At 46.2% G+C, this 15,384-nt stretch overlaps 1 protein-coding gene across 1 annotated transcript in view; it reads left to right on the forward strand.

The window, feature by feature from the left end:
• The window catches only part of LOC147899620 (Zn-dependent exopeptidases superfamily protein), a 221,303-nt gene that overhangs the window by 19,956 nt on the left and 185,963 nt on the right, over nucleotides 1–15,384 (forward strand). The window contains exons 2-3 of the mRNA XM_087378001.1: nucleotides 11,174–11,412; nucleotides 11,697–11,853. Coding sequence (XP_087234127.1) covers nucleotides 11,174–11,412; nucleotides 11,697–11,853 — 396 coding nt within the window. The remainder of the gene's footprint in view (nucleotides 1–11,173; nucleotides 11,413–11,696; nucleotides 11,854–15,384) is intronic.

Genomic DNA, 15,384 nt, shown 5'->3' on the forward strand with positions numbered 1-15,384 from the left:
TGCATGTATGTCTGCAATTTCTTGCTGAACCACCTGTTCCATTGCCTGTGGAGGTGGCAAGACATCTTGTGGCTGAACTGGAGCATCGGGAGGTGGCTGTAAATTCTTATTTGCATCAGAAATGTCAGCAGGGGAACCCAAAGCAATGGGTAGTAACCCCTCAAAAACATCCTCTGAAGAAGAAGGCATATGAAATTCAGCCTGAGTGTGAGCTGAATTTTCTGCAAATATCACATCTCTACTGACAATGATCTTGCGTGTAGCAGGATTGTAGAGACGGTACCCCTTGCTTTCTGCACTGTACCCAACAAATATGCACTTAATTGCCTTATTTGACAACTTGTGCCTAAATTCAACTGGCACATGAGCATATGCAAGGCATCCAAAGACTCGGAAATGATCCACTGAAGGCTTTCTCCCATTCCAGACCTCATAGGGAGTTTTTGTTTTCAAAGCCTTAGTGGGAGCCCGATTTAAAATGTAGTTGGCACACATCAGACCTTCAAACCAGAATTTGTGAGTCATGTGTTTGCTTTTCAGCATACATTTGTCCATCTCCATAAGAGTTCTATTTTTCCTCTCAGCTTTGCCATTTTGCTGAGGGGTCAGCCTCACTGTGAGTTGATGCACAATACCCTTGCCTTTCAGAAAAGCATCAAAATCTGCAGACAAGTATTCCCCACCTCTAGCTGTGCGCAATGTCTGTATCTTGAGTCCGGTTTCATTTTCAACCATGGCTGAAAAGTGTTTAAACACCATGAACACTTCTGATTTGCGCTTCAGCCCAAAGACCCAAGTGAAATTGGAGTTCATCAATAAAAGTAACAAAGTAGAGATGACCACCCAATGATGGAGTCCTCATGGGACCACAGACATCACTGTGTATAAGCTGTAATTTGCGTATAGCTTTAAGTGAACCATCCTTTTTGAAGGGGAATCTATGCATCTTGCCTAAAATGCACCCTTCACAGGCATGTGGAGGAGGTATCTCAAGAGGTGGCAATGCATCAACCATAGAGTGCTTCTGAAGTGTCATCAAGCTGCTGTAATGCATGTGGCCATATCGGGCATGCCATAATTCTGCATGGCAGCAGTAGGGGTAGAAACTGCAAGAGCATGGGTTGCTCTTTTCTCAAAAAGATCAAGCTGAAAAAGCTCACACAGCAGATTACCAGATAATCTCAAGGCATCATCATTTTCCCTGTCTCGGACATCACATTTGTCATCCTCAAAGATGACCTGAAATCCAGCCCTGTTAAGAGTGGACATTGAAAGAAGATTTTTGGTGATACCAGGCACATATAAGACATCTGAAAGTCTGAAAACTGAGCCATCAATGGCAGTAAGCTCAACTTCTCCTGTGCCACGTACTGAGTATGACGAGTTATTGGCACAAGTGACTTTCTTACCAACGGGAGGTGGATGCAAGGAAGTAAAGAGACACTTCCTAGAAGTGATGTGCGATGCACCGCTATCAAAATACCAAGTATTTAGTGTTTCATTGACACTGAAAGCAGATGCATCCGTAGAAGAGTCATAACTGCAAGTCAAAAATGCATATGTATCATCATTACAAGTGGCTGTACTATCCCGAGCATCTGGAGCAGCCAGCCTAGAATCTGAAATGCAAGATAAAAAGGCATAATCCTGTCCAACAAAGTTGGCTGCAGCATCCCCACTGTCAAAATACCAAGTATTCAGTGTTTCATTGACACTGAAAGCAGATGCATCCGTAGAAGAGTCATAACTGCAAGTCAAAAATGCATATGTATCATCATTACAAGTGGCTGTACTATCCCGAGCATCTGGAGCAGCCAGCCTAGAATCTGAAATGCAAGATAAAAAGGCATAATCCTGTCCAACAAAGTTGGCTGCAGCATCCCCACTGTCCAGATGCATGAGGAGCTGAATCTGAAACAGCCATGCCGGAGCTGTTTTTCTTCTCTTTTGCAAGCCTTTTCCTGCATTCTGCAATGTGATGACCTGGCTTTTTGCAGTAATGGCAAAAACCCTTCTTCTTGGGCTTACTTGCATCATTTCTAGCCTTTTGTGAAGGCTGTCCTGACCCACTGGAAGGCTGATTTACTGATGTCTTTGTCTACCCCTTTGTTTTTGACTTAAACTTTGAGAGCATAGCTTGTTCACCTGCACGTGAAGCCAAGTTTTTCCTGGTCTGCTCTTCCTGAAGCAGAAGTCCTATCAACTCATGAAAAGTGAGAGGATTTGCACCCCCCCCTCAATGATAAGTTCAGCGAGGTATGAAAGCTGAGATAAAACTCAAGAAGAGAATTCAGAGTGGTAGTAATCATCTCTGAATCAGGAATAATCTCATCTATGTTCAATAATTGCTCTCTGAGATCCTGTAGCTTTGTGAGGTGGACTGACATGGAGTCACCCTCTTCCATATGTGTATTACTTAACTCTCTTTTCAAGAAAGATACCCTTGCATCATTCCGGGCTGCATACATGCTTTCTAAGATATCCCACGCCGCCTTCGAGGTCTTACACGACCGGATATGCGGAATGAAAAAATTTTTCACTGAAAGAGAGATGCATGACAAAGCTAAGGCATCCCGTGAATCCCATCTCTTCTGCTCTGGAGTAGTGGCTATAGCTGTTGCGGTTTTTTTTAATTTTCGGAAGCATTACGCACCATTTGCGAATCTCAAGCCTCCCGGCTCTCTTTTAGCTTGCAAATGCCTATTGCAGTTGTCAATGAAGTCGCGTAGTTCCGCATACGTGTTGAAGCCGTTGATGTAAGCTCCCGGACGTTCTCCTGCATTGTTTGCTAGCCGGAATTGCTTTGTGGTTAGGAAGAACCTCCTCTTTGCTGGTGGAGGTTTTGTTGCCTTCGCGTTGCTTTTGTATAGCGCAAATAGCTGCTTGCAGGCACGACTTATTACACTGTCTTTTCAAATGTTTACATGTAGCTATATTGTGTGCACCCCCCCCTCTCTCTCTCTCTCTCTCCCCACTTTATCATGGTATCACAGCCGATGGTGCTTCCACTCCCTTCATGAGTGTCAAGCCCTCCTTCTGCCGCGAGGCATCCTCTAGCGAGGTTTATCCTTTGAGAGAGTTTTATGTTTGAGAGAGAAAGACCTTGCCCTTGTTCCGTCAAAGAACAAGCCCTCCCTTCTCTAGCTCTCATCGTAGAGCTCCTCTCCATTTCTGTTTTGGTGCAGGAAGCTCTCCATTCCGCTTCATGGAGCTCAAGATATAGTGTTGAGAGGTGAAGGTTCCTTGTAAGCTCTTTGTAAGGTTCAAGTATTCTGGTTCTTTGTTGTGAAGAGATGAAATAAGGTTCACTACTACACACGGATCCTATTGTGACGTTTACGTACCGACGTTTAGTGCGCGGGGTGCTAATTGTCGGTATGAAAAGCGCGTCCTGTAAAGCGTTGCTATATAGTGACTTTAGGCAAACGTCGCTATATAGCGACTATTACAAAGGTCGCTATATAGCGACACTGATATACTATTTTATAGCGACGTTTTCCAGAGAGGTTTTTTACTCATATAGGCCTTAAAAGTTCGTTTTTTCCACCCCCATTCACATAATCCCATAAATTGCGAGAAATCAGAATATTGCGTACCATAAAACTCCAAAGGGAGTAGTTGGTACCATCCAACTTGTCTTCCTGTGAAAGACCACCGAACTGGAAATCATTTTGATTTTGCTGGGCCATATCTGAGAAAGAGATTTTAGCAGATACAAGACTGAATTCCCTTATTGGGAATGAAATGCACAACTCCCAAAAAACACAGCCAAGCATTGGTTGTAAATGCAACTCAGATTTCTGCACTTGCACTGTCAGAAATCTGTCCAAGCATAAAAAAACTCTCCAGAATCTGCCAAAAGTGCTGCAAAACACTTCAAGAAAGGCAGTATGAACTGAAATCTCCAAAATTGCTCTCCCAACACAAAAGCCCCGAAATTGCAACCAGAAAGGGGCAAATTAATCAAAAGCCCCAAATGTTGCAAGAATTGCGCTCTGTCTGCAAAAGCCCCAAATTTCACTGCAAAAGTGCAGTGTAATCACAAAATCCCCAAATTTCTTCAAGAAATTGTACTGCAAAACTGAAAGCCCCAAATTTCGAGCTTGAAATTGCAACCGTATGGCGCTGCTGCAGGTACAGTACGGACATTGAAGTTGTACGACGAACGTACGGAGGGATCAGGAAAGAAGCGCATGTACAGACGACGAACAGTAGATTCGAGCAGGTACGACAAGATTGTACGGAAGGTACGGAAGTAGCAGGTACGTACGGTACGGCAAGTACAAGCAGGTACGAACGCAGCACTTATGGCAGATGCGACCAGCAAAGAGAGCTCGTGGGAGCTTAGAGCAGGTCCTAGAGCACGATCTGGCTCTGATACCAAATGTGAGTGATTGGGGAGAGAGAGAGCAAGAGAGAGAGCTTGAGAGCGGAAAGCTTGATAGCTTGGTTGCAATAGAAGAGTGTAAGAGAGTACAACTTAAAGAGTGAGAGATAAGTTTTTGTCCTAGTGACAAAACCTTAGTAGTCACTAACCATAGTTAGTGGACTAACTGCAAAAACCTCTTAAGGAGGGAAAAGTGCCCCTAACTAGCTTATTATATTACATTGGTCACTGCTGAATTATATCTATAATTCTAACAGTGAAGTGTGTTTTTCTTGGATATCCTATGGAAGGAAAGGATTTAAGTGTTATGATCCTACCAAAAGGCAAGTGTACGAGAGCCGGGATGTCAATTTAGTGAGCATGAATCTTGGTATTAAGCAGGTGGAGCAAAAAAAAATTTGAGGTTGATGAGAGCATTGAGAATGAAAGTGGAGAAAAAGAAATTGATTTACAGCTTGCCAAAGTTCAAGATACCAAGCATGCCACAAATATGTTCCACCACATGCTAGAAAGCAAGTGTCAATGAGAGTGTTGAAAGGTACAAGGCAAGGTTAGTAGCAAAGGGTTATGTCCAAACATATGGTTTAGATTATGATGAGACTTTCAACCCGGTAGCAAAGATGACTACCATAAGGGCGGTTGTTGCATTGGCTCGCATGTTTGGCTAGAATTTATAGCAGATGGATGTTAAAAGTGCCTTCCTAAATGGTTCATTGCAAGAGAAGGTATATATGCTACAGCCAGATGGGTATGTACACCCTACGTTTCCAATGCATGTGTGCAAGCTGAGGAAAGCACTCTATGGGCTGAAACAAGCATCAAGGGCATGGTTTGACAAGATAAGCAAAACCTGTTGGAAAATACCCAACAGAAGGTACGCGCAGCGGAAGACTTATAGTAATGCCCAGGAGCTCACACAGTGTGCGGTGGGTGTGGAATCACAAACTTCTTTACTTATGTGCATACAATAGGTGTGCAGACTCATCAATAGACAATGAACCAACCAGATAGAGAAACCACCAAAATATATATTTCCGTGCACAACTCTGGACACAATACAAAAGAGACAGATCCAAAGTCCCACCAATGATGTGGTCCTCTGATCTTACCACAAGGTCCTCCTATCTGCTGGCTATCTCTAGACTCGAGTCCGCGTGCTCCACCTGGAGCTTCTGTAGACTTTCCGTCCAGATCACAACACCTTGCTGCCCTGAGAGACAGCCAAAGTTCAGCCCTTGAGAGCTCAGTCTGCAGCACACCTTCTACTCTCCTTCACCTCCAAGATGAGGCCCAAGAAAATGTCTTCTGGCTGCTCCTGTCTGCTGCTGGTTCTGCTGAACTGTTGGATATGAAATGAGGCCCGCTGACAAAAAACCGACCAGCCTGCAGCAGACTGGCCGACCAGACTGGCCGACCAGTCTGTGGCTGGTCCAGCCCTAATAGGGCACACCACCCAGGGCTTTTGGCCCAAACTTTCAGGGCCCTTTGGCCCTCCATTCAAGGCAGGGATCCAGCCTATATAAGGCCTGCCTTCTGCCCACTGACAGCCATATTTGCTGCTCCATATCTGGGCCTGCTCATCCTGCCATATCTGCGCCTCTCTGCCAAGTCCTCTTCCTAGCCACGTGTCCTGCGCCGTACTCCTATACATCCTGCTGTCCTGACCCGCCTGTACCGCGCCATCATCAGGGTCTGTTGCAGGCCCTTCACCTGCCCACTACCCTCGCCATGCTGATGCCATCTGCAGGTTCCAATCCTGTGAGGTGCTGCCCATGTGGCAGCCCCCTCTCTTTCTTCTCTCTTGGGCACATCCTGCCCTAGGTCTCCCTCCCCCCACGCACTCCTCATTTGGGGGCTTACAGATGGGGAGGTGACCTTTCCAACACCCCCTCTCACCGACACATCTCGGCCCAATGCCAACACGTCGATGACGATGCTCCAGTAACTCCTTGATCGTAGTCCTCTGGAACTCTTCGATGTCGAAATCTTTTCCTGGCTTTTCATCCAGTGGCTCCTGCTCCACTAGGTCCGGTTCCGCTTCCGCACACCATCCTGGTACACAGGTCCATCTCTGGTTGCACCTTCTGGCACCACCATCTTCCGTCACATTCTTGCCTTCGAACTCGAGCAATCCAGCTGTCACGATCTTCCAGTTGTCCCCCTCATAATGAGTGAACAACCTGGAGTCTTCCAGGCACCATGCTCTGAGGATCTGTTTCAACCCGTCCTTCCTTTGGCAAGGTCTGCAACCAATGAATGTTTCCAGATAACCTGGACCATGAACTCTCGCTGAGTTCTCAAGCAGGTACTCTTCTGGCTTCAGTACTCTTTGTCCATCACCTTCTAGCAATCTGCGTCCAAGATTTGAAGAAGCACCAATACTTCCCCTTCTGCCTTCGAAGAAGGCCAATTCCTTCCAATCTCTTATCACCTGAGACAAATGAAGAGCAGAGTCTCTCCACAGCATGCTATAAAGGCTCAAATGCAGAATATCAAATACATACCAGACTGTTGTACTGCCTGAATGTTCGCTATGAAAGCAAACTCTCATTGAGGCACCCACCAAGCGCTTGTGTAATCATGTACTGTCCCCTTCTGAACTCCAGTGTCCATCTGACCATGAGACCCCAGGGCTTTCCATGGAATCCACCCTCGTGTCAGTGTCAACAGCCACACACCTGGAAGGTACCAAGCGCTCCATGCTGTCCTTCACCTTCACAAAGGCATCTAACTCCTTGTCGACCCACATCTCTATGTCAGACATCCTTACTGTGATTTCTGGATCAACATATCTGACCTCGGTAACACTCGGTGATGTCACCAGGAACAACTCTTCGATTACCACATTTGCTTTGGCCTTTCCCTCTGAATCTGAGTCAGACTCCTTGTTGTTTTTCAGATCCGCCTTTTTCTCTCTGCAGTCCTTTGCAAAATGTCCAGGCGTATCACAATAGAAACACTTCCTCTTGTGCTTTCTCTTCGAAGTCCCATCGTCGTCAGAGCCATCTTTCTTGGACTTGCCACCGTTAGGCTTGCCCTTTCCTTTGCCAGCGGAATCCTTCACCAGCATCGCCTTGCCATCTTTATCCTCGTTGTAGAGCTTCTCCCGAGCTTCCTCCTGTAGCAGTAGTGGACACAACTCCTCAAACATCAGAGGTTTGGTCCTCTGTCCTGCTGTCACAGCCGTAACAAAGCTCTTGAAACTCCGAGGCAGTCTCCTCAGTACCATCAAGGCCAGATGGCATGAGTTTATCTTCTGACCAATTGCTGCTAGCTGATCCCTCACCACCTTGACCTTTGTCAAATGGCTATGTACCGTATTTCCTTCTTCCATATCAAGATTGTAGAGTTGATGCTGAAGAAGCACAATCCGGGAGGTATTGTCTGTCTCGTACAGATCCTTCAGGGTGGCCCACGCCTCTACTGACGTCTCGGCCAGTTGGATATGCGGAAGAACGGAATCCGCGGTAGTCCCTATGATTATTGCCAGGGCATGGGCATCTCTGTCTTCCCAAGCTTCAAGCTCCTCTCTGTCTACTGCCATGAGTATCTCCCCTTTACTGTCCACCATGTCCTTCGGCTTCAACTCCTCTCCCGTGGTCAGCTTCCACAACTTCCGAGCCACTAAATGACTCCGGATCTTCACTTTCCAGATCGGGTAATTAGTCCCGTCTAGGTTCCCAGACTCTCCAAAATTAGGGATAGTGAAAGAGAGAAAACTGGGGGAGGAGGAAGGGAAAGCAGGGGCTGAAGAGGCTGTAGAGGTCGACATCTCTGTTGTTTATACCACACAGCAAAGTCAACCAAACTCAATTTCAGTAAACCAGAACTCTGAACGCACCTGACTGAACCTGAGTCACCCTCCTTCTCGCAAGGGCACAATCCTCCAGTCGTGGAAGTCGATTCCCTAGAGCTTCTGAATCAGGGTCGTCCTTCAGCAAGGTCCCTGCCTTCAGGCTCCCACACCTGTGAGCCTCCTACTTGGGCTTTGATACCGTGTTGGAAAATACCCAACAGAGGATACGCGCAGCGGAAGACTTATAGTAATGCCCAGGAGCTCACACAGTGTGCGGTGGGTGTGGAATCACAAACTTCTTTACTTATGTGCATACAATAGGTGTGCAGACTCATCAATAGACAATGAACCAACCAGATAGAGAAACCACCAAAATATATATTTCCGTGCACAACTCTGGACACAATACAAAAGAGACAGATCCAAAGTCCCACCAATGATGTGGTCCTCTGATCTTACCACAAGGTCCTCCTATCTGCTGGCTATCTCTAGACTCGAGTCCGCGTGCTCCACCTGGAGCTTCTGTAGACTTTCCGTCCAGATCACAACACCTTGCTGCCCTGAGAGACAGCCAAAGTTCAGCCCTTGAGAGCTCAGTCTGCAGCACACCTTCTACTCTCCTTCACCTCCAAGATGAGGCCCAAGAAAATGTCTTCTGGCTGCTCCTGTCTGCTGCTGGTTCTGCTGAACTGTTGGATATGAAATGAGGCCCAGGGCCTCTCCTTTTATAGGCCCCAAGGGGGCTGACAAAAAAATGACCAGCCTGCAGCAGACTGGCCGACCAGTCTGTGGCTGGTCCAGCCCTAAAAGGGCACACCACCCAGGGCTTTTGGCCCAAACTTCCAGGGCCCTTTGGCCCTCCATTCAAGGCAGGGATCCAGCCTATATAAGGCCTGCCTTCTGCCCACTGACAGCCATATTTGCTGCTCCATATCTGGGCCTGCTCATCCTGCCATATCTGCGCCTTTGCCAGGTCCTCTTCCCAGCCACGTGTCCTGCGCCGTACTCCTGTACATCCTGCTGTCCTGACCCGCCTGTACCGCGCCATCATCAGGGTCTGTTGCAGGCCCTTCACCTGCCCACTACCCTCGCCATGCTGATGCCATCTGCAGGTTCCAATCCTGTGAGGTGCTGCCCATGTGGCAGCCCCCTCTCTTTCTTCTCTCTTGGGCACATCCTGCCCTAGGTCTCCCTCCCCCACGCACTCCTCATTTGGGGGCTTACAAATGGGGAGGTGACCTTTCCAACAAAACCTTGCTGAAATTAAATTTCAGACAGTCCAAAGCTGATTACTCCTTGTATGTGCAACAAGACGAGTCCAAAATGGTGATCATAATCATATATGTTGATGACTTGATCATCACAAGCAACGATGATGCAGGAATTACAGCCCTAAGGAAGTAATTGGCACGGGAATTTGACATGAAAGACCTAGGACAGCTCAGGTACTTTCTAGGCCTTGAGGTCATTGATACTCCTCATGGTATCTGCTCCAAACAGTCCATACACCTGTCCGCAACCTTCCGTAGAGATCCCGTGCCCTGCTGACATCATTGCCCTGCCCATGCAGCCCTTGCTTGCTGGAAACTCTGTACAGATCTGCCCTTTCCATCTGTGGACAGCCTCTGGAAATGTCTCTCCCAGATCTGCAAGCCTCCATGGAGGCTTTCCTCTGCCAAAGACTTCCCTTTCTCTACTGCCCACCAAAATATTGGAATAGTTCTTTCTTTAGGCCTCAATCATGTCTTTTCTTCTTGCGTTACAATCATTTCTCTAGTGTGAGCAGTTGCACGGATAGGCATCCATCCTTTTTGCCTGGCCTGCAGACACTCAAATGATGTCACCAACTATGAAGTCTCTTTGATTATGATTATGATATGAACTACACTCCAAGGTAGACCCATTTTATGGATTGATATTGTGTCATGATGTTTTTTCGATATGTCAGGAGAAGCGCCTATGTTTTTACCTTAGTTTCATTCATGATGATGTATGCTCTTTGGTTTCATGGACCACTTTGGTCTTTTGAGACATTGATAAAACCTATTTCTCTCTTTTTGTGTGTGTTGCTGTAATTGAAAGTTTTTTTTTTTTTGGGAGCCTTTTTTTCATTTCTCCTGGGCTCCTTGAACACAAAGGTAGAATTTGGTGCTAATTAAAACTACGGCATGCCTTAGCCTCTTTTGCTAATTGAAACTGCACATTCACGAAAAGCTCTACAAAATGTTTCTTCCATTCTCTGAAACAATCTAGGATTGTTTCTACCATTCCTAACCATGCATGGTCTCTCTAAATCCTGAGAATCTTGTATTCTGTGCAAATCAGCCAAGAGTTCAAAAGATCACTAACACGATGTCTTTTTCTTGCTGCAGGGGCATCTTTTTACCCTGCTGTTAAGTTTCTATTTAAAGGAAGGAACACTCTCATTTCTCAATGTCAGGACCTCATCTTTCTGCCTCAACCTAAAGGATTGCCAATGTAGGATTAGCCATGTGAAAGCATAACTATGGAGAACACTATCAGCAAATTTCATCATGAAAATCCTCAAGAAAAAACAGAGTCCAACCATCTTTTGGTGAATAATCTTTCAACTCTCCTTTTCTCCACGATCCTTTGAGGAGGTGAGGGTCTAACATTTAGCATTTCGCAAAGGCAGTATTCCTCCAGAGTCTCTGCCACTGTATCTGTCTCAATTATTACTAACATCCAGAATTCACTTTTTCTTTTCTAGTGGATGATCGTATTTTTATTTTAAACTAGTAAGAATTGACCAACTTTTGGCATATTCAAGACTTGAGTTTTTCTTGTTGATGATTAGAATGCAGTTTTGTTGTTCTTTAATTGTCTTAATGCTGAACAAATCATATGATTAAGTGGAGGGACATTGTAGAAAATTTTGAATTGTTGCGCCAGTTAGTTCTTTGCATGTGTCTACTTCTTTGATTTTATTCATTAAAAAGTTACACTAAGAGCCATCGCTTGTTGTGCAGTATGTCTTGTCCAAGGCTGAGGAGATTCAAGCAGAAGCCCCTTGGGATGTTGATGTGGAAGTTGATTTCTTTCACGCAAGGCCTGGCGTAAATCACCTAGTGGGTGGCTTGTTCAAAGGAAAATCGCTAGTTTATGCAAATTTGAAGCATGTTGTTGTACGAGTGAAGTCAACTCAGGTGTCAGGGGCAGAGAAACATGCAATACTGGTCTCTTCTCATATTGACTCAGTGATTTCTGCGTAAGTGTTGGGAGCCATCAGCCTTTGGCTGATATGAATGTTTTCCCCATGGGCACCAGTGATGATTGTAGTCATTGTCTACCTTTCTTTATATTGTTATGACAGGGTTTGCTATGCATCTTGATTGAAATAGGACTTAAATTCCTGTGCTCATCTTTGTTATATGTACAAGCTCCCAAATTTTTGAGTGGTCAATGAAATTGGATGTCCAAGGTTAGCTTTCCAATAGAGTGCTGCATATACGAATTTTACTCGAGTCATTCTCATACTGCCCTTTCTGGCAGGCCAGGAGCAGGGGATTGTAGCTCAAACATTGCTGTAATGCTGGAGCTGGTCCGAGCGATTTCTCAGTGGGGACATGGTTTCAAGCATTCAGTTATTTTTCTATTCAATACTGGGGAAGAGGAAGGTCTAGATGGTGCACATGCATTTATCACACAGGTAATGTTCTGCCTAAGGGCTATTTTGTATGCAGGAATATTACATGTTAGTGTGAAGGTCCAAGATAAAGCAGTTTTTTGAACATGTCAAATCTCAGAAGCACAAATGTGTGTAAATGGTTCATTATAAGACAAATTGTAGTGGCATTGCATGTTGAAGGGTAGGTCAAGTGAATGTGAACAGAGTTAAATGCGTATCCTTTTAAGGTCTTTTGAAGGAGAAAGAAAGAAAGAAAGAAAGTTTATAAAGGTTTTCGAAAGACTGAGGGTCTATGATACTGAAGAAATCCAAACACAATAAAAGCTAAGGAATGGAGCCATGAAAGCAGACATCCATTCCCAAGGTTGATGTCTGAGACAAGAAGAACATGTAGAGAGAAGTACACTGCGATGTCTCTGCGAAAGGGCACATATAGCCTACCATGACTGTCCCATGAGAGCTTGGCCATGGGGGATCCCTGCAAGCGGGACCATTTTTAGGCTGTCTACCAAGGTGTTTGGAACCTTTGTACGTTGTGTGGGGCATCAAATCTTCCAGCTGGCTGAGTATAGAAGAGACGAAGGCTCTTGGAAGAGACTTGCTGGAGAGGCATCTTCATCGACTTGGCATTGGGCCGAAAAAGTAAGTTCACTAGCGGGTGGACATTGAGGGGGGGTGTTAGATATCAATGCTCCACTCTCGTGTAACTACGCGGGAACCAGCTAACTCTACTTGTAAGCCCCCCATATGAGGAGAAGGCATTTGAGTAGCTCGGTTATCCGGTAGGTCCTGGTTTGGACACCAGATGGGGGCCATGTGCGGCCTGATGGCTAGGCGACTTCAGATAGAGTTGGCACACCGCCAACTAGGCTACATGCAAGTGCGGGAAGGCATCCCATGACTGACCGCACTGAGGGTAGACGGAGCATTTCCCGGGGCAGCCCACTCTCGGGTTGGCTCCTGCAACAATGGCTCTGATAATTCTTTTATTTTCAATACAAATGCCTTCAATCAAAACAGCTTGCCACACTAAAAAGGAGGATAAAAATTACAAGGTTGAGCAACACCCTAACAGTTATTATCTCAGTTAATATAACATCAAATCCCTAAGCTGAGGCTGGCAAGGAATCATACTAACTGAAGCGAGACTTTCCTCTCTCTAGGATAAAGCCATCATCTTGTAATATTGCTGTTGCAATTGTGGTGCCATCTTCAATAATATAGAGTCCCATTGGACTGTAGAACCTGTACACAAGGCTCCCTGCTGCCATCCTTACACCTTACAGGTTGTGCGCTGCCCCATGTGTGATCAGAACTCGCCATTCGGCTGCCTCTTCTCAGGCTCTTGGTGAAGCGGTTGCAGGCCCTTAGCAGCCCTCAGCTTTCAATTTTATGTGGTACTCTTTTCAGCTTCTTTTCGCCAGTCCTTCTAGTGTTTGGAGCAGCTTCTCTGATCGAACCAGTGGCTGACCTTTCCTTTCTTTCTTCTTCCACACCCTCCCTTCTTCACAACAGTGGTGAAAGTTTTGCTTTGACACGGAGAAAAAGAAACTTGTGGTGACCTTTGGTCTCGCTAGAGGGGCTCTGATGGCAGCACCCTTGATTCCCCAAACAGTTAAGGTTCTTCTTTCTCTAGCAAACAAGCAATAGGTGAAGCAAGCAGTTTAGTCACTTCAGGACAAAGTAGTAGTGCATCCTCCTCCAATTGAGCTCCCCTGACACCGCTCTAGCCCTTGTAGAGCAGATCCCCCTTTTCCTTGTGTACTTCATTCCATGGTACCATGGGCTAGATTGGGGCTCCACATGGACAGATTACCCCCCTTCTAGTACAACATTGAGGCTCCCTCTCTCCCACTTAGATATCCAGGTCATATGCAAGGACCTTCTATAGCGACACAGATTCAAGACCTAGTTGGCACCGAGTGAGCTCCCAATGAAGCTCAGCTTCTAAATAGATCATTGCTTGTGCATCTTTGAGGAGGGCTTCATTGATTTGCTAGGGTATATTCGGATTAACCTCCCACATTCATTGAGGATCTCTATCAGACAGTTCCGTGTTTCATCACATCAACTCCGCATTGAGAGTGGATGAGCTGAGGGAGTACCCAGGGAGAGTTGTAATGTGCACCTTTGTGTAATCGACAGAAGATCAAGTTAGAAGAGCACTTTGAGGCCACTATAATTGTTTCTTTAGAGATGGCTTCAGACTTCTCTTCCAATTCCTCTCCTATCCAGATCAGGGATGCGTGGCCACCTTCATCCATGAGGTAGTTAGGCACAGGGAGTGCTTACTGAAATTGCAGAGATAGGGACACGGCACACAAATAGACTCATCTCAAGAGTATGATTATGGAGTTCTTCCAGCTAGATCACATAGAATTCCAGACCCCAAGCGGTCAGCGAGGTAGAGATCCAAAGCCAACGACACGATACACTCGATAGAGGGCGGAGCACAAATCATGCTTGGTGACATCCCATCCATGTTCAAGACTGGAGCACGACTGACAGGGGTTACCGTGGCCCTTGTCAAACGATACACTCGATAGAGGGCGGAGCACAAATCATGCTTGGTGACATCCCATCCATGTTCAAGACTGGAGCACAACCGATAGGGGTTACCGTGGCCCTTGTCAGATGCAGAGCCCTCACTAGGAGGTCTGACTTCATGCCAATACAACCCCGCTTACCACCGAGCCCATCATGATGTCCCACTCCCCTTTTGGGGCCTCCACTCACATATCTGATGTATCTGACCAGCCTTGACATTGGATTTGATTTGATACGATGATGATGATGATGTTATGACTATGTAGTACTTAGCATTCAGGAGCTCCATCATTTCAGCTTACGCGGGTGTCCACATTGTTTGATAGCCATGCTATTGATGAAGAGGCTCCCCCCCTTTCAGTACAGCATGGATGCACCACGGAAGCTCATTCCACATGATGAGTTTAACCGTATCATACGGTTAGACCTTCTCCAGCTCCACACATCTCGGGCTTGCGGGGGGGACCAGGAATTCCCCACCAAGACACCAGTACTATCATGATCACTTTCTGAGGATATTGGAGCATGGTCTCATCATCAAGCCCCAGTACCTCGAGGATAGGAGAGTCTCACACGCCTTGCGGATTGCTATCAGACAGATATGAGTTTCATCCCACCAGCGGCGGATTCAGGCTGGGAGAGCGGTCGGCATGCCTAGAGAGCAACGGGTCTGTAGACTGCACGATGGAGAAGGTCGAGACAGAGGAGCATTTTCTATGTGTCTGTCTGGCCTACTATGAGTGTTAGCACTTAAGCCGTGGTATTAGCCTTGTAGGTCAGGTCAACTCTATGAGTTGACTTCTTTGGTCAACCATATGGTTGACTTGGGGGCCATATAGGCCACCCTTTGTATTTTCCTCTTATCCATTTGAGCAGTTCTACGTTTTGCTCCAGCTTGTTGTTTGCTTCCCGCACTCCACTCCCGTTCCATTGCTTCTTGCGCCCAGCAGTGGTATTAGAGCAGGTTCTCTTGCTCCTACCTGCCTTCCCTCGTGCTCTCCCATT

Source organism: Dipteris shenzhenensis, chromosome 8 (genome assembly GCF_047967505.1).
Source record: "Dipteris shenzhenensis isolate YYH24624 ecotype China chromosome 8, Dip_SZ_1.0, whole genome shotgun sequence".
In the NCBI taxonomy this organism is placed as follows: Eukaryota; Viridiplantae; Streptophyta; class Polypodiopsida; order Gleicheniales; family Dipteridaceae; genus Dipteris; species Dipteris shenzhenensis.